A 19,081-nucleotide genomic window follows, 5' to 3' on the forward strand; every position below is an offset into this window, starting at 1 on the left:
TATGTACACACACACACACACGCTCAGTGAGAGCACACATTTAGGATAAAGGAGAGAGAAGCACAGGTCAAATATAACAGACTATAAATTCCTGTATGCAATATTAATTAAGTAAAACTTTAAAATTCTAAAGCAGCCCCCCCGGTCAGGCAGATAGTGCAAAAACAGTATGCAAACGGTGGCGAGGAACCCAAAACTCTAATCGAGAAAAAAAACCTCAGGAGAACCCAGGCCCAACCAGGGGATTCCAGTTCCCCTCTGGCAAAAGCTGCTGCCTCTGCACAAGCTCCAGAGAACTTGCACAACAAGGCTAAATAAAATAAATAAACTTAATAATAAAATAAATTATAGTTTAAGATTATCATTAATAATCTAATAGCATTTGAAATTTTGTGGTGAAGACATGTCAAGAGACCGCGTCCTTCTTTATCCAGCTCTATCATCTCAGCTCTTGTCAGGTCCCCACTTCCCATTCTCCGCTCTACCATCAGGTCAGGCCATGAACTGCATCCTGCTCGCTGTGGTAACCTTGGAACAATGAGACAAGACTGGCTGAGAGTAGAGTACTGTTCTGTACTCTTTGATGCAACAAGTACATCAGTTGTGTTTTTGGTTCCGGTTGATCTAACTAATGCAGCCTAAACCCTCTGAAGATTTATATTATGGAAGAGTAGTGTATGCAAGATTAAAAAGATGCGTCTTTAGTCTAGATTTAAACTGACAGAGTGTGTCTGCCTCCCGGACAGTGCAGGGAAGACTATTCCAAAGTTTAGGCGCTAGATAGGAAAAGGATCTACCACCTGCACTTGATTTTGAAATTCTAGGTATTACCAACTGACAGGACGCCTGAGAGCGTAATGCACGTGAAGGACTGTAATACAAAAGGAGTTCATTCAAGTACTGAGGAGCTAAACCATGTAAGGCTTTATAGGTAATAAGCAAGATTTTAAAGTTAACGCGATGCTTTATAGGTAACCAGTGCAAGGTTGACAGAACCGGGCTAATATGTTCATACTTTTTTGTACGTGTAAGAACTCGAGCTGCCGCGTTTTGGACCAATTGGAGTTTTTGTAATAAGCCTGCAGGGCAACCACCTAACAGTGCATTACAGTAATCTAGTCTTGATGTCATGAATGCATGAATTAACTTCTCTGCATCTGAGATTGACAGCATATGACGTAGTTTAGATATATTCTTAAGATGGAAAAACGCAATTTTACAGGTGTTGGCGACGTGGCTCTCAAATGACAGATTACTATCGAATAGAACGCCAAGATTCTTTGCTGACGACGAGGGTTTTATGGAACATCCGTCAATAGTTAAACAGTATTCTTGGTTGTTACTTATAGCAGTTTTCGGTCCAATAAGTAACACTTCCGTTTTGTCCGAGTTCAGTAATAAAAAGTTGTTACTCATCCAGTTTTTTATATCGACTATGCATTCCATTATTCGATGGAACTGCTGTGTTTCATGAGGCTTCGAGGAAATATAAAGTTGAGTATCATCAGCATAACAGTGAAAGCTAACTCCGTGTCGCTTTATTATATCTCCTAGAGGTAGCATGTATAATGCGAAGAGCAGAGGCCCTAAGACTGAGCCCTGTGGTACACCGTACTGGACTTGCGATTTGCGTGACACCTCATTGTTTATTGCTACAAATTGAAAACGGTCGGATAAATAAGATTTAAACCATTTCAAAGCTATTCCCTTAATGCCGACATAATTTTCGAGTCTATGTAGGAGTGTGCTGTGGTCAATGGTATCGAATGCAGCACTAAGGTCTAGCAGCACCAATAACGAGATACAACCTCGGTCAAACGCCAATATCAGATCATTTGTAACTCTGATCAAAGCAGTCTCTGTACTGTGACATGCTCTAAATCCAGACTGGAATTCTTCATTGATGTCATTCCTTTGGCCGGCCTTCCAGCTGGCACCATGTACTCTCCAGCCGGCCAACCAGCCGGCGCCATGTGTTGTCCAGCCGGCCTTCCAGCCGGTGCCATGTACTGATCAGCCGGCCTTCCAGCCGGCGCCATGTGCTGTCCAGCCAGCCTTCGTGCCGGCGCCATGTCTTTGTTTGAACTTTTTTTTTCTACGTATCACGTTTTTGGTCGTGTTTTGTATAGTTATGTTTTTTGTCACAGTCTGTCTAGTCTTGTTTGTTCCTTGAGGAGCATCAGGATGATGCTTCTGTCATGGTTCTGCCCCACCTTGTCTTGCTTTTCTTGACCTAGTGGCAGTACCATGATAGAACCTCTTGTTTTATGTGGAGAGAGACAGTTTTGGCATTCCATATACTCCCTCTCTCCGGTGTGGCGTCTCTGTTCCCGCCCTTTCGTCTCATTATTGCTTGTTAATTAGTTCATGTCCCGCACCTGTCCCCTTCTTGATTTAGTCCCCTTTATATAGTCCTCTTGTTTTATTGTCCTGTGCTGGTTCATTGTCATTTGTCTGGTGAGTGCCTGTGCTCTGTTAGTCTAGTTCAGTTTAGTTATTTGTTTACTATGTCAAGTGTTAATTTTAGTCTTTTGTAGATGTAGTCAGTTTTAGTCCTGTCCTGTCGTGTTTTCGTATTCCCATGTTTTGTTATGTTCCCCCACGTGGGTCTTTGTTTTGTTTTTATATTTTGTTAAATGTCTTGTTAACCCCTTATCCGCTGTCTGCGTCTGGGTCCTCTGTACTGTGTCCTTGTTCCCTCACCATTCGTGACATGCGAGGATTTCTGCCCGACAGTGACGATATTTCAATTAACTGTAGAACAAAATTGAAGATTGCATTGCTAAGAACATTAATTCAATTCAGTTTTTTTTTTTTATATAGCACTTTTCACAATGTGCATTGTTCCAAAGCAGCTTTACAGGAGCAAATAAGAAAAACACAGAAAGGTAAAACACAGCACAGTGCATGGTGTTTATAGACCAAGCAAGATCATTATAATAAATAATATCTAATAAATAAATGAATAAATAAATAAATAAATGCAGTCTCCCGGTGAGCAAGCCAACACTGCACTGCTCTGCTGTGGCGAGGAACCCAAACTCCAATGATGAATAATGGAGAAAAAAAAACCTCGGGAGAAACCAGGCTCAGCCGGGAGGGCCAGATCTCCTCTGACGTGTCATAGCTGCAATCAGTGACCCCGACCAAAGCCACCGAGCAACGTCCACGAAGAACAGGGAGAGCCAGGAATCCGCCGAAATCGTGCAGGTCCAACCCGGTCCCATTCCGCGATCAACAACAGACAACAGAGGAACAACCAGGGAAAAGTAGTAATGGCATAATTAACTTTATTCCTCTGTTGTCCGACATCGACCACAAAACAAGACCAACCAGACCAGACCCACACAGTCCCAACAAATGAAATGCCCCGAACCACAACCAACAAGCCCCCCCCACTCCCTACAACACCCACCCAGCTTTAAATTGGGAGAGTGTGTTATACCATTAATGTCATGACTTCTGTCTGATCTGCCCGATTCTGTTGTCTTAGTGCCACCTCTGCGTTTTGTCTAGTTTTTACATTTAGTTAGCCTCAATAAACTCAATAACCTCAATAAAAGGTTTTGTGCCTGCAATTGATTCCCCGACTCCTTTCCTGACAATTACTGTTAAATTTACAGGAACTTTGTCTAGTATAGTATAGTAAAAGTTATCTGGGTCTATTTCCAGACGTATTACAAGACAAAATTCAAGGGGCAAGACAAAAGAATATTGATTTACAATGCATTCTGTCAGGCATAAAGACACAAAGATTCAATTGCAGGTTGACAATGCTTTATTCAGTACCAATAGACAGAGAGGGATAACACAATGCAGACAAGAGAAGTTCCAGTTAGCCACAAGACTCGATGCAGACAAGATTAATCCTAGGGAGTCAGCCGACTCGATGCAGACGAGAATAACTCCAGTGAGCCAGCAGGCTCGATGCAGATGAGAGTAATTCCAGTGAGCCAGCAGGCTCGATGCAGATGAGAGTAATTCCAAGGATGGTGAGAAATGGCTGGACCGGAGGGGGTGGCCTTGTTGGCCCGAGGGAGGTGTGGTTTGACTTCCGCGTGCTGAGAACCCTCTCGGGGTGCTAGACCCATGCCAGAGGAAGAGAAAACGCCTGGAGCGCGAGCTCCCACAGGTGGATGAAACAGTCCAGAGCTGGCGCCTGTGACCGCCAGAGGGTTGACGATTCCGAGGTGGGGAGCTGAGGGGAGGCGGAGGTTGGCTGGATGTTCTGTGGGACCCGCAGGTCACTGGTACCCCAGGCAGGCGGGAGAAGACGGGACCGGAGAACTAACGACACAGCAGGGGGAAAAAAACAACCAAAAAAACCCAGAGCCTGAGACAGACGAAAAACAAAGCGTTTAATAAATCGCAAAAAGCCATGTAAAGGCAGGGAAAAATAATACAAGAGGCTGGGGAAAATCCGGCAGGGTTGAAGAAAGTCCAATCACACAACAAAACAGGAGTCAAATAGCAGGCTAGAAAAATCCACATGACAAGGCAAGAGAAAGCATCCACACAACATGACAAGACTAGAGGGCATTAAGCCGGTAACTGGGTGACCCTTGAGGATATAAATTACCCAAACCAAAACCTTGAAAAGAAAACTGAGGCTAAATTCCCTTTAAACAAAGGTGTAAACAAATCTTCACAACATCTTCACTCACTGCCTACCTAACAATAGTTATAAAATAATGAAGCTAATACATGAGCCTGATGATGATTTGTATTTTATTTACAAATCGTACTGTGGTTTAACAGTGGCCTGTTGCACCAATTGGGATGAACACAAGTTGACAAAACATGAAAATTCAACCCAGGCTAATTAGAGTTCATCTGTTTTTTGACACTGCTTACCAACAGGTTTCAACTCCTGTGGGCTGTTCCATAAAGTCCGCTAAATAAAGCGGCGATTAAAGCCCAACACCTTACTTGAATGAACCAAACTCATCAGTCACGCTTAAATCGGTTCCATAACGGTAAGTTGAAGATCATGTGATCTGACTAATTTAAGTCAGGTTCGCATAGTTGAAAGGAAACAAAGACACACTTAAGAGGAACCCTGACAATGCATTATTGTTCTTTTGTTGGACAAATTGCTTCTATTGTTTACCCTACTTTGTAAGTCGCTTTAGATAAAAGCGTCTGCTAAATGACTAAATGTAAATGTAGTATAATGCAATGTAAGTCGCTTTTGGAAAAAAGCTTTGCCAAATTCATAAATGTAAGATGTTTACTTACTTGTGTCTTGATTCTGGATAACCCATAACCAACAGGCATTATATGATACTCCGTCAAAACGTCAATCTGTGGAGGGTTATGTGGAGGACTGCTGTGCTACATACATCTAGTGAGCTGAAGCAATTCTATGCCCAACCCATGTTTTCTGATGGGACTGGATGACGATAACGTATTCATGTTATTATGTATGTCCCCTGAACTTTGCAAGTTGCCCCTTGTCGATTTCATTATTTATGTTCTTGAGTTAAATGACTCTAATTTCTTTTGTTTGGCATTTGTTTGGGCAACACACACTTGGCTAAACTTTCCCAAGCAAATTTTGGGGAGCCATCACTGGGATGAAGTGGCCGTCACTGAATCGCCATCATGGCCACGAAGACCAAATTAAGGCCAGGTTCTGCCTTTTCCTACGTTGTGGTCTCTTGGTGACCATGGGGACCAGTCTTCTTGTCACGGACATGGAGGCCGTTTGTAACTCACGTGACCAAGTTTTCAGTGTCACGCCCATGGTGGCCATTTTTAAACTCCTGTGCATTGTTTCCAGTGTCAAGGCCAAAGAGTCTGTTTGTAACCTCCCTGGCTACCTGAGTTGCCAGCACCTCCCTGGTTCCCCAGCTTCCAGTACCATCATGGGGTTTGCAGACCTTCTCACTACCTGTCACCTGCCCTCCCTATCCAGTTGTACTTTCAACTGTTATGGCGTGAGGACTTCATGATCCCCGTCTGTTCCCCTGCCTGCACTCACTAATCGGACTACACTTCTGTGATGGCTAGGATTTAGGCCACACATAATTTATTTATATATATATATACAGATTTGCATGGCTCAATAAATAAAGACATTACTATATTGGTTTGTTTTAAGATCTTTATTTGTCATTGTACTGAGTACTGTCATGGTTCTTCCCCACCTTGTCTTGCTTCTCTTGACCTAGTGGCAGAACCATGATAGAACCTCTTGTTTTATGTGGAGAGTTACGTTTTGTCCCCGTTGGTCTTCCACTCTCCGGTGTGGCGTCTCTGTTCCCGCCCTTCTGTCTCCTCGTTATTGTTTGTTAATTAGTTCATGCCACGCACCTGCTTCCTCTTGATTTGTCCCCTTTATAAGGTCCCTGTGTTTTCTGTCCTGTGCTGAATCATTGTACTCTGTCATGTTTCGTGTGGGTGAGTTCTTGTCATGTTAAGTGTAGCATAGTCTTTTGTTGTATGTAATAGATGTTATTTCTAGTTTATTGTAGTAAGTCCTTGTTCTTGTTATATGTCATGTTTACAGTTTATTTTACCCCCACGTGGGTCTTTGTTTTGTATGTTTTGTTATTTATTAAAAGTCTAGTTTACCCCTTACCCTGTCTGCACTTGGGTCCTCTGTCTGTGTATCCGTGTCTCTCATCCCCGATTCATGACAGAATGATTCAGCCCTTTTGGACCCAGCAGACAGAGGGGTCTCAGCGGGAGGGGTAGATGCCACCGGACTCCCTTCCAGGGTTGAATCCGCCGGACTCCCTTGTAGGGTAGAGGCCGCCGGGCTCCAGTCCAGAGTCGGGACCGCCGGACTCCCTTCCAGGGTCGAGACTGCCGGAACCCCGTCCAGGATCGAGACCGCCGGGCTCCCTTCCAGTGTTGAGGTCTTTGGATTCCCCTCCAGGGTTGAGGCTGCCTGTGTCCTGTTCCCGCTGTAGATCCCTGCCGGCCTCCCAGCTGGTGCCCAGGCCTGTCGAGTCGACTGTTTGTGTGTGTTTGTCCTTGTTTGCTGCCCAGCTGCCAGAGAGCGCTGCCCAGCCGTCGGAGATGCTGCCCAGCTGCCAGAGAGTGCTGCCCAGCCGCCGACATCCTGTCCTGTCATGTCAACATCCAGGCCTGCCCAGCCGGTGATAGCTGGTCTCCCAGCCGGCCATCCAGCCGGGGCCATGTACTGTCCAGCCGGCCATCCAGCCTGCGCCATGTGTTGTCCAGCCGGCGCCATGTGTTGTCCAGCCGGCGCCAAGTGTTGTCCATCCGGCCTTCGTGCCGGCACCATGTCTTTGTTTGGACTTTTTTTTCCCCCTATGTATCACGTTTTTGGTCGTGTTTTGTATAATTTTTTTTGTCAGTCTGTCTAGTCTTGTTTGTTCCTTGAGGAGCATCAGGATGCTGCTCCTTAAGGAGGGGCTTCTGTCATGGTTCTTCCCCACCTTGTCTTGCTTCTCTTGACCTAGTGGCAGAACCATGATAGAACCTCTTGTTTTATGTGGAGAGTGACGTTTTGTCCCCGTTGGTCTTCCACTCTCCGGTGTGGCGTCTCTGTTCCCGCCCTTTCGTCTCCTCGTTATTGTTTGTTAATTAGTTCATTCCCCGCACCTGCTTCCTCTTGATTTGTCCCCTTTATGAGGTCCCTGTGTTTTCTGTCCTGTGCTGAATCATTGTACTCTGTCGTGTTTCGTGTGGGTGAGTTCTTGTCATGTTAAGTGTAGCATAGTCTTTTGTTGTATGTAATAGATGTTATTTCTAGTTTAGTGTAGTAAGTCCTTGTTCTTGTTATATGTCATGTTTACAGTTTATTTTACCCCCACGTGGGTCTTTGTTTTGTTATTTATTAAAAGTCTAGTTTACCCCTTACACTGTCTGCACTTGGATCCTCTGTCTGTGTATCCGTGTCTCTCATCTGTTGGACTTAATGGTCAGTCCTGCATGCTCAAAAATTTGCACAGAGACATTCTCCAAAATTAAACAGAAGTTTTATTATCAGATGTAAAAAGGGTAACAAAGCTTTGGGTTGTCAGTCGCTCTCCACACTCTCTCAAAAGCCAACAACCCAGATTATTCAAAAAACACACATATTTATTCAGTATTTGACGTCGTTCTCATCTTCTGACTCCTCCTTTTTCTCTGGGGAGTATTACTCCTTAGCAACCAATCACCGTGAACCACGTTTATCTGACTCCGTCCTTCTTTGTTAGTTCCTGCAAAACAACATCTCTCACAACACATGTTTTACATCCTGTGGTCAGTCGCTAGTTTCGGGGAGTGTTCCCTAGAGACAGTTTCTTATGGCCGGACAACATACCAACATTCTTTTAGTAAAAAGAAAACACTCAATCATCTAATGCTTTTAATTATGTAGCGTTGTTTCTTAATCCTATGATTCATTAAAACACATCACAACTCATGATTATACTTAAAACATATGCAGTGGATTGATTCATAACATTTATTTTCTGTGTGACTCTTTGTGTGTGTGTGTGTGTGTGTGCTGACTTAGTTAGATTTATGATTTCACCCCCTCTTTTCCTGTTTCACTCTGCTTGTCACAGTAATTTTCCACTGAGTAAAATAGCAAGCACATGATAAAAGCACACAGCTTAATGATTTAATGAAAGAAAACACTCATTGATTTTATTGATAATTAAATCATACTTTTAACTGAATAATATTTCCACAATTCCCTCTCTTGACCTCGTAATAGGTCACATATCCTCTTCATCTTCTGACACTAAGTCGCCTAACAACAAGGGCATACTATATGGAGGGGGTGACTTCTTTTTCTCAATAGCTGTGACAATTAGCCTATTGCACAGTGATCTAATACAGGGAATACAACAACATCCACAGGTAATCAATATAGCTAAGAAAACTCCTATTGACACTACAATAGACATCACCACTGCTTTCCATTTCCCCAAGGTCTTGTCTAGCCAATCTTCTATAGGGTTATCTACACCTGAATGTTCCTTCATCTCTACAGATAACGTCTTCAATCCCTCTAATGCTCTGGTGACTGATCCATCTGGGGCTGTATTATTTGGAATGTAAGTACAACAAAGATCTCCAAACATGAAACATACTCCTCCCTTTTCTGCTAATAACATATCCAGGGCTAGACGGTTTTGGACGACTTGTTCGGTTGGGGGTTCTACTATAGTTATCTTTATTACAGCTTTTTTATCTTTGCCTGTCTGGTCTACCCCTAGCATGAGGAAATATGAGTTCCCATGTTTTCCCCAATAAGTATCTGTTCTGCTATTCTCAGATTTTTTCTCATAAATGTGTCCTCTCTGTTCCCTTATGGAAAAGGTGATTGGATTCTGTGATTTACCGTAATCTCTCTGTATGGACACCTTATTGGCCTTGTGTGAGTTTTTAAAGTTCCTGTTTGTTGCTACCCACACATGTCCCCATGTGGAGCACCACATAGGCTCTGGCCTTTCCATCCCACACACATACACATCATATCCCCTCCAAGAGCTATTTTTCCCTCCGCAATCAATTACTGCACACAAATCGAACGTGAAACTTCCCCCTGACCCATTGAGATAATCCAGTTCTATTCCCTCATACTTCTGCAAACACGGGTCTGTTGATGTAGTTGACCTTCTGTGTCTAGTTTTTGGTGTGGTGCTATTACCTTCCTGGCTTCTTTGTATTCCAAAGATTATTCCTACGATCGTTCCTGCAATTATTCCTAACATCCCCAATAATTTCCAATTTTCCCACAATTTCATGTTGTTGCTGCTGTATTCACCCTCTCTAGTAATGTCTTATTATCTTTACAAAATCAACACTTCTTAAAACTTAATACCTTAAAACTTGTAAGAAAACACTCTTAAAAATACACTTTTAAACCTGAAAATTGAAAAACATTGAAAAACACACAATAATGAAAACTTGATTATAAGGAATAAATGGTTATTTGTATGTCCACGTCCGTAAACACTTCACTCAGAATATTTTGCACTTTCTTAAAGTCTAGTTTATCTAGACCACACCCCAGCCGGGGTACTGAGACTCTTTTTACTCTATTAGCCACACACCAACCTCTCATGTGTTTTAGGCTTTCTGTGAAACAGTTATATGTTGGTAAATCAGTACATTGTTCTTTAGTTATTAGGTGAAAAATAATTCTGCCATCTTCTTCTTTAGTTACTGCACATTCACCTGGTTGTTTGTTTTGGTCAATTACTTTCTCTGTACCATATCGCCGTTTGAACTGTTTAGCTATACCTGCTCCGTATGCACAGTCAGCACTTACACAATGGGCCAATGGTTCTGTGTGTGGGCTTGTGAAAATGTCGCCTGTTTTATGTATAATTTGGAGCTGTTGGTGTTGTCCAGTGGCAATTTCAGTGTCTGTTTTACCGTCACTTTGTGTATCCTCCCTCTCTTGGACCTGAGTCCTCAGGTCCAAACCAGTGTCAGCAAGAGACCTAGAAGGTGGGTCACAAGCTACACAGGATGTTAAATGGAACCAAGTATCGCCTTTGTCTTGTAGTTGCACACAGTGTGAGGTGCGAGCTGTTACTCGATGGGGCTTAGACCACCGTGGTTCACTCCACTTTCTGCGGAAGATCCTGATCCTGACCCAGTCAGCTGTGACTGGAGATGGCAGTTCCTCCGGTTGTGCTGGTACAGGAGTTACCTGATGGGAAAAGGTTCGAATCAGAGCTGTTAGTTTATCAAAATACACAGTATGTGACAATGGCTGCACTGTGTCCTCTCTCAACGCCGTGGTTGGTCCTGGAAATTGACGACCTGTAAGCAATTCAAAAGGTGTAAAGCCTGAGATCCTGTTGACAGAAGAACGAATAGACATGAGAGCAATGGGTAAAGCTGACAGCCAGTTCAATTTAGTCTGTGCACAGATTTTAGCCAATTTTAGTTTAATTGTCAGGTTTAAACGTTCAACCTTACCTTGGCTGGCCGCATGGTAAACTGCACCATACGCATGTGTTAGGCCTAGAGCCTGTTCAACAATTTTCAAATGTTCATTTTTAAAATGGGTGGCATTGTCAGATCTGATACGTCGTGGGAACCCATAGTGTGGAATGTAATGGTTGATTAGACACTTTATTACGGCCGTACTGTCCTCTCGGCCGACAGGATATGCTTCTGGCCAACCAGTGAAATAATCAACAATCACCAAAACATAGCGTTTGCCATGTACTCGTGTAATCATGTCTGTGAAGTCAATCACAATTTCTTCCCCTGGACCAGATGTCAAAGGGAAACACCCCCGTTTGGGTTTGATGCTAGGTTTTACATTGTGTTCCTGACAGATACAACAACTCGTCACATGACCTGACACCATGGATTGCAAAAATGGATGCCACCAATGTTCGAGAGCTCTCATCATTTGTTTGTCACTGACATGGCTTACCCCATGGGCTTGTGTTAACATTGAACCGGTCAGAGAGACAGGCAATGCCGGGCGTCCATCTGGCGCTTGCCATAGACCATCACTAGCACAGATGCCTCCATGCTGTGACCAGACTGATTGTTCTTCAGGGGCAGATTTCTGTTGTTCTTTGACCAAATATTCTCGAGTGAAACGAGGCAAAAGATCACTACAGGCTCTATCTGATCTTACCACCTGCTGAGTTGCAACATAGCCAGCTTCAGTTTTGGCAGCTAGATCAGCTGCATTGTTTCCATCAGTGATAGGGGAATCATTTTTGGAATGTCCTGGACATTTAATAACTGCTACCTCTTTGGGTATCATCAGAGCCTCTAAAAGGTCTCTGGCTTCGCATGCATGCGTGATTGGTCGACCTGAGGATGTGATAAAACCACACCTCTGCCATAAGGGCAATTCCACGTGGACAGCTGTTACAACATATGCTGAATCGGAATATATGTTCACACGGGTCTCACCAGCGTAGTACAGGGCTCTTGTCACTGCTATCATCTCTGCTCTCTGTGCTGACTGTTTTCCTTCTAACTTCCCTGCATCTCTTGTCACTAATGAGCTTCCCACCTGTTCAACTACTGCATAGGCTGCCTTCAGGCTCCCATCCTCTGCTCTGAAACAACAACCATCTGTGAACAATGTCATAACTGGTGGTGGGGTTGTCAATGGCACCGCAGACAGATCTTCTCTTACTTTGGATGCTCTCTCGGTGATGGGTGCACAATCATGCGGCTGTCCATCTCCCATCAGATCAGCCATATTAATGCCTTCATGTGTGTATGTGAGATTGGGGCTGGTCAAAATCTTAGCTATTCTTCTCTGTCTCAGTGGTGAAAACGTGAATGATGCTGAATTTACGAATGACATGATAGAGTGTGTGGTGAGTATTGTCAATGGGTGGCCCATTACAATATGTGATGTTTTGTGCACAACTTTAGCTAAACCCGCTGCAAATCGAGAACAAATTGGTTGTCTTTGCTCTACACAGTCTAACAACACACTCGCATACATCAACACTTTTCTCCTGCCTTGGTCTTTCTGAAACAGGACACCATGTGCGCTGGAGCCAGATTCTGAGGCATCCAGGAAGAAAGGTAACTCATAGTTGGCACAGTTCAGGTGCACAGCATGAGCTAGCTGTGTCTTGAGGTCAATGAACGTCCGTTCAGCCTCTTGTGTCCACTGAAGTTCTGCTTTCAGATTTTTCATGCCATGCTCTTTAATCAACTGCCTGAGTGGTGTAGTCAGTGAAACATACATAGGGATATAGTGCCTACTGAATCCTGTGAGGCCTAAAAATGACAACATGTCTTTCACTGTGGTTGGCTTAGGATGGCTGAGTATACCCTGTCTTTGTGTCCCTGTCAAAGTTGATCCCTGTGCCGTGATCAGTCGGCCTAAAAATGTAACACAAGGTCTGCACACCTGCAGTTTGTCCTTGCTTACCTTGAAACCAGACTTGTGCAACTGAAGCAACACAACTCTGGTAGCCTCCAGGCACGCCTTTTCAGTTGTGGCTGCCAAGAGTAGGTCGTCAACATACATGATCATGACACAGTTCTCAGGTAAGCTACAGTCCTGTAGCTGCTGTTTTAAGACATGATTGAAAATTCCTGGTGACAAAATAAACCCCTGTGGTAGTCTGTTGTAAGAGTACTGGCAGCCTCTATAAGTGAAAGCCAAACATGCTTTACACTCCTCAGCGATTGGTATACAGAAAAAAGCATTTGCCAAATCAATACACGTGAACCATTGGTGCATTGGGGTCAATATAGACAGAGCAATATATGGGTTTGGTACAGTCATTGTAGGTGTTGCTACAATGGAGTTGATGTTACGTAAATCATGCACCAACCTGTACTTGTTAGTGGCTGGTTTAGGCACTGGAAAAATTGGTGTGTTCCAATTGGACCTATAAGGGGTTATCACTCCCTTATCAATCAGTCCAGAAACAGTGGTGGCTACACCTTCTTCTGCTTCTGGTTTGTTGCGGTACTGAGGGACCCAAATAGGTGTGGTGGTGGTCAATTCGAAGCTAACAGGTTTGATATTGCAAAACCCCACATCTGTTGGTCCCTGGGACCATAAATTGTCTGGCAATGTGTTAATCATATTTTCTGCTCCGTCAGCGTCTGTCTGCTCCCTACCATGGCATCTAGAGATCTGTTTGTGTGTCAACACCCCTGTGTCTTCTGTTTGGTCTTGCACCCAATATGCTTTTTGTGTATCTGAATATAGGATACCCCACATCTCTGTGGGCTTCCAATCATTAGCTGCTAACAGTCTCTTAGTCATGTTGCCTAGCTCCCTAGCCTCATGGTTTGGATGCAATGCTAAGGAGATATGTGGTGCTGTTGTATCTGACATTTCATACCATTTCATCTGCTCTTCTGTCAATAGAACTGGTGCCACTACTCCTTCTTTTCCTACCATAAGACCAGATCCCCTTAACACCCATTTGCTGTCCTCTATTTCCTGGAACAGATCTTGGTATTGTGTGGTGTCATTCCTGTCATAAAATAACGTGCAATGTAATGGGTCGATGGGTGGTAGAAATATGTCAATGTTTGTGATCCACTGACGATGTTCGTTATACCTTGACACAACACTGTTGGGGGCTACACTCAAATCTAGCTCCACCCAATATATGTCAGCATCTTCTAGCTCACCACATGATGTTAACATCCACTGACTGTCTGTGGTGTGACCTGAAAGAGAACAATTTGTTTCTGATCCATCTGGAAATTTCACTATCACTCCCTCAGCTGAACATAGAATACTAGCTCCTAATTTAATTAATAAATCTCTGCCTAGGAGGGGGATGGGAGCATTGCAAGAGTACAGAAACGAGTGCGATAATGTCTGATTGGCGACTTTCACTCTCAACAATTTGGTCATAGGCCATTTTTCCACCCCACCAGAGAACCCCATTACTCCCACTGTGCGATTCGTCAGATCACTATTATCAATTGTGCCCTTAGTTACAGTAGAGTATGTGGCCCCAGTGTCCACCAGAGCCTGTAGTGGTCGATCACTCACCACTATCTCCATGAGAGGTTCGGCCATTCCTCTCACGGTGGTTCTCTGTGGGCCCCTTCAACATTCCTCCGCCCCACCCTCCGGGCCCCATGTTGGGTGCACAGGCGCCTGTAGGTTGGAGGGTGACGGGAAGTGTTGCCCCGGGTTGTGTGGGGTCTGTGGTCCCCTGCCCTGACCACCGGAACCACCTCCTCGGGGACCCCATCCCCCCGCAGGTGGACCGCTGTATTGGCCTTGAGTCTGTGACCCATTTCGTGGACAATTTCTTGCCCAATGTCCATTTTCACCGCACATGTAACACTGTGTCCCGCTCTGCCCCCTTCTCCCTCGTCCTCCCTGTCTGCCTCTGTTTCCTCTCCAGTGGGATCCCTGCCTATGATTTGTTCCTTGGCCCCATGGTGGGGTCATGTGCTGCTGTACTTGTGGTGGTCCCCCGAAGGGTGAACCACTATATGGGGGCCCTTCATATGGATCTCTGGGGTGGTCATGCTGTGGCATTTGTCTAGCCTTTTTTGTCACACCTTCGCCCTTTGCTTTTTCTAACTGTAGCTTTAACAGCTGTGTTTTAACTCTTTCAAGTTCCTCCTCTTCCTTAGTGGCCCTTTCAACTGCTCTGTCTGTGTGGTGCACTAAATGTCTTTCCCATACCTCGTTACTTGCCACTGGGATATCTGGGTTATTCTCCATTGCCTGTTTTACTCCATTTGGAGCTCCTGTCATTACTGCTGTTCTAAATATGTCTCGTGTCACGGGGTTATTTAAACTGTTTTCCTCCACCATTTGTTCCCACTCAGCAGCACAACGGAAATAATAGGCTGCTCCAGTCTCACCTGGTTTAATGCGGAATTTTATATTCTGGTACACGGTTGGTGGCACGGGATATAGTCGACGAAGAGTTTGGCTTACAACAGTGCTTACTCTGGTAAATGGTATCTCATTTGCAACATACGTAGTATTTGCATCGAGCTCTAAATTTTGCATTTGTGAGGCTGTCAGTATCTGACCCAACAGGCATCTCAAGTCACCCAAAGCCAAGTCAGTGCCATGGCTGAGTGCTGTCAGCTTACTCAACCATCTGCTGCCTCCTGAGGTAATGGGTGGCAACTTACTTGTTATTGCCGTCATGTCACTGTGCGACCAGGGCTGGTACTGAAGATTCCCCCCTGGTCTGTGCATCAATGGTGCCTGTATCTGGGGTGCCATTAATTGATTGCCTGGGCCATATAAAACAAGCTCCCTTTCCCACGGCCCCGTTTTGCTTCTCAGCCTGTTTGCTATTGGCCCATCTACAGTCATATCCCCTGTAATCTGAACTTTTATCGGGCCTGGTGGTGTGTGGGTCCCTGACTGTGCTTTAGGAGTGGATGCATGTACCGGATTCGCATGTATAATATTATCCTGAGTACCTTCACTGTCATTCACCTGAGATCCTTCCTGAGAGGCCTCCTCTTCTGGCTGTTCCCTGTTCTCCTGCCTATGTCTTGTGTTTTCTATATCCTGAATGGTTTGATTTGCTTTCTTTAATGTCCTGCCTACTTCAGTGGTCACTATTTGTCTTAATTCACTAACCTCTTTGTGTAGTTTTTCCATTGAATCAGTAATGTCATCTACGTCGACATCCATTTCTCCCCCATTGATTGTCATCACTACCTGCTGTTTGGGCGGTTCGTATGGAGGGGGATGGCTTAATGTTGGGTATAATGAAGTGGGGTTGGGTTTTTCTGGGGGCGGAGCAGAGGGGCTAGTCTGAGCATTTCCTGTATTCTCTTTCTTTTTCTCTTTGACTTTTGAGCTGTTCACTTCCCCTTTTCTCTCACCTCCCTGTGTCTTCTGTGAACTGAGTGCTGTGGTTGTTAACGCCACTCTAGTCCACATTCTTAGTTTTTTCCTGAGGGTGTCTTCTTCACTGCCATGTTTCCCTGCATTATACCACTTTACTTTATCTTTCTCCTCTACATGTCTACGCAACTTACAGTGTGCTTTCTTCTCCATTTCTCTAACTTTTGGTGCTAACGGAGTCATCACCTTTTCTGCACTTTCCCATCCACACTCATCACATAATGCTACCCAACACTTATCAATTTCTTTCTGTCTTTGCTTTCTATCTTTTGGTTCTGCCTGTGCTAATAACATATCTGTAACATTTTGCCACTGCACCAATACTGGCGGACACCCGTATTCGTCGCATTCTTTCTGAAATTCGGCCATTTTACGCACAAATTCTATTCACAGTTTGCAAAAATTATACAGTATCTTTGTCACACAGTTAAGTCAGTTTTCACATTAATTTTCACATCAGCAACTGCATTCACTTTTTAAAAACATTCAAACATATAACAGACAATTTTGGAATATTCCTTTATGAGTTCGCCGACTCAAAGGGATTTATTTCACCCTGGCCTTTTTCGTCCCAGACGCGATTACCACAACGCACTTTATGAGTTCCAAACTCAAAGGGTTTTATTACCCTGGCCTTTTTTGTCCCAGACGCGATTACCACAACGCAATTTATGAGTTCCAAACTCAAGGGTTTTTATTACCCTGGCCTTTTTTGTCCCAGACGCGATTACCACAACGCACAAAATACCAGGAACTTCAATTCCTCTCGGGGATCTCTAATCACCCGCTATTGAGACCCAGTCTCAAATTTCTTCAATTCTTATACTATTACTTTTTAAATCTGATTTCTCAAACTTCTTTTTATAGTTTACTTTTACTTACTCGGAATGTTCATCAAGTTCAACACAGCAATTTAGGTATATTCAATAGCAGAATTTTGAATAAACAGGCTTCTGCTTACCTTTTTATCTTTAGGTCGACCTGTGTGTTGAACCTGAATCCGTTCCGATTCTCCAACGAAATGTGCAAAAGATGCCTTCGTCTCTCGTCAAATCACGTCACGGGTCACCTATTGTTGGACTTAATGGTCAGTCCTGCATGCTCAAAAATTTGCACAGAGACGTTCTCCAAAATTAAACAGAAGTTTTATTATCAGATGTAAAAAGGGTAACAAAGCTTTGGGTTGTCAGTCGCTCTCCACACTCTCTCAAAAGCCAACAACCCAGATTATTCAAAAAACACACATATTTATTCAGTATTTGACGTCGTTCTCATCTTCTGACTCCTCCTTTTTCTCTGGGGAGTATTGCTCCTTAGCAACCAATCACCGTGAACCACGTTTATCTGACTCCGTCCTTCTTTGTTAGTTCCTGCAAAACAACATCTCTCACAACACATGTTTTACATCCTGTGGTCAGTCGCTAGTTTCGGGGAGTGTTCCCTAGAGACAGTTTCTTATGGCCGGACAACATACCAACATTCTTTTAGTAAAAAGAAAACACTCAATCATCTAATGCTTTTAATTATGTAGCGTTGTTTCTTAATCCTATGATTCATTAAAACACATCACAACTCATGATTATACTTAAAACATATGCAGTGGATTGATTCATAACATTTATTTTCTGTGTGACTCTTTGTGTGTGTGTGTGTGCTGACTTAGTTAGATTTATGATTTCACCCCCTCTTTTCCTGTTTCACTCTGCTTGTCACAGTAATTTTCCACTGAGTAAAATAGCAAGCACATGATAAAAGCACACAGCTTAATGATTTAATGAAAGAAAACACTTATTGATTTTATTGATAATTAAATCATACTTTTAACTGAATAATATTTCCACACATCCCCGATTCATGACAAGTTCAGGCTTAGTCATGTGGTTTAAGGTTAAAAAATTAAGACCAGTTCATCCTTTTGGCTAAATTGATATTTTTAAAACAGCTAAAATTGTTGAAGTTTAATTAAGATAAATTGTTTGCTACCTGTGATGTGGGGATGGAATCTTCCTTAAAGCCATCCCAGCTCAGCACTTCATTCCTCTACTTACCTGTATCAAGCTCCTAGATTGGCCAGCCAATGCTCATCAGTCCCCGAGCGTGCTCCAACACCTGGTAAACAAAAGAGGATTCCATTTGTTCAGTCATCACTGAGGTTGACCGTTGTATTTAAACACGCCTTCTTTGGTTTTACTTACCTCTGTGTCTTGAGATGTCACATAACACATGTAATAACTGTAAAAAACATTTGTTACAAGCATATATATTTTTGACATATTACAAAGCATATATCATATGTGGAAGGTGGAAAAAATGTGTATAGTAGCTGTGTAATATAGTGTTATTATTTATCGTTGGTTTTGCCCTTTAAGAGCAACCATCTATATTTACATCGTGGGCATGACTACCTCGATTCCACTTTTGTACCAGGACTCTTTCCAGAGCGTCCGAAATCACATAGCTTTGCAGTCATCAGAGTTTGAGCATACTTCCAAAACACAATTGATCCAATAATTGCACAGGAATCTCTCCATGAATCATTTGCTAATTTACCTCATGAATCATAAGTGTCAATGTATGAAGATGATCAACTTAGTGACATCACAAAGGACTGAAATGAATGTTTTAGACATCAACCCTGCAGGCTTCTGGAAAAAAAGACGGAATTATCCAGCAATAGCGGCACCAAAAAATGACACCATTATACACTTTAACCACGGTACTTGTTGTAAAAACAATCCGCCAAAAATATGGTTCTACACTTTCTTTGCAAAGGAGGGGTTTCAGTGCTAACATCCACTTAAGTGC

At 43.4% G+C, this 19,081-nt stretch overlaps 1 protein-coding gene across 1 annotated transcript; it reads right to left on the reverse strand.

Moving 5' to 3' along the window:
- Nucleotides 1-12,327: 12,327 nt before the first annotated feature.
- On the reverse strand, nucleotides 12,328-17,345 carry LOC130564356 (uncharacterized). Its single transcript, XM_057350358.1, has one exon. The coding sequence runs from the start codon at nucleotides 16,643-16,645 to the stop codon at nucleotides 14,495-14,497; it is 2,151 nt and encodes a 716-aa protein (XP_057206341.1). The 5' UTR covers nucleotides 16,646-17,345; the 3' UTR covers nucleotides 12,328-14,494.
- Nucleotides 17,346-19,081: the final 1,736 nt, after the last annotated feature.

Source organism: Triplophysa rosa, linkage group LG14, assembly GCF_024868665.1.
Source record: "Triplophysa rosa linkage group LG14, Trosa_1v2, whole genome shotgun sequence".
Lineage (NCBI taxonomy): Eukaryota > Metazoa > Chordata > Actinopteri > Cypriniformes > Nemacheilidae > Triplophysa > Triplophysa rosa.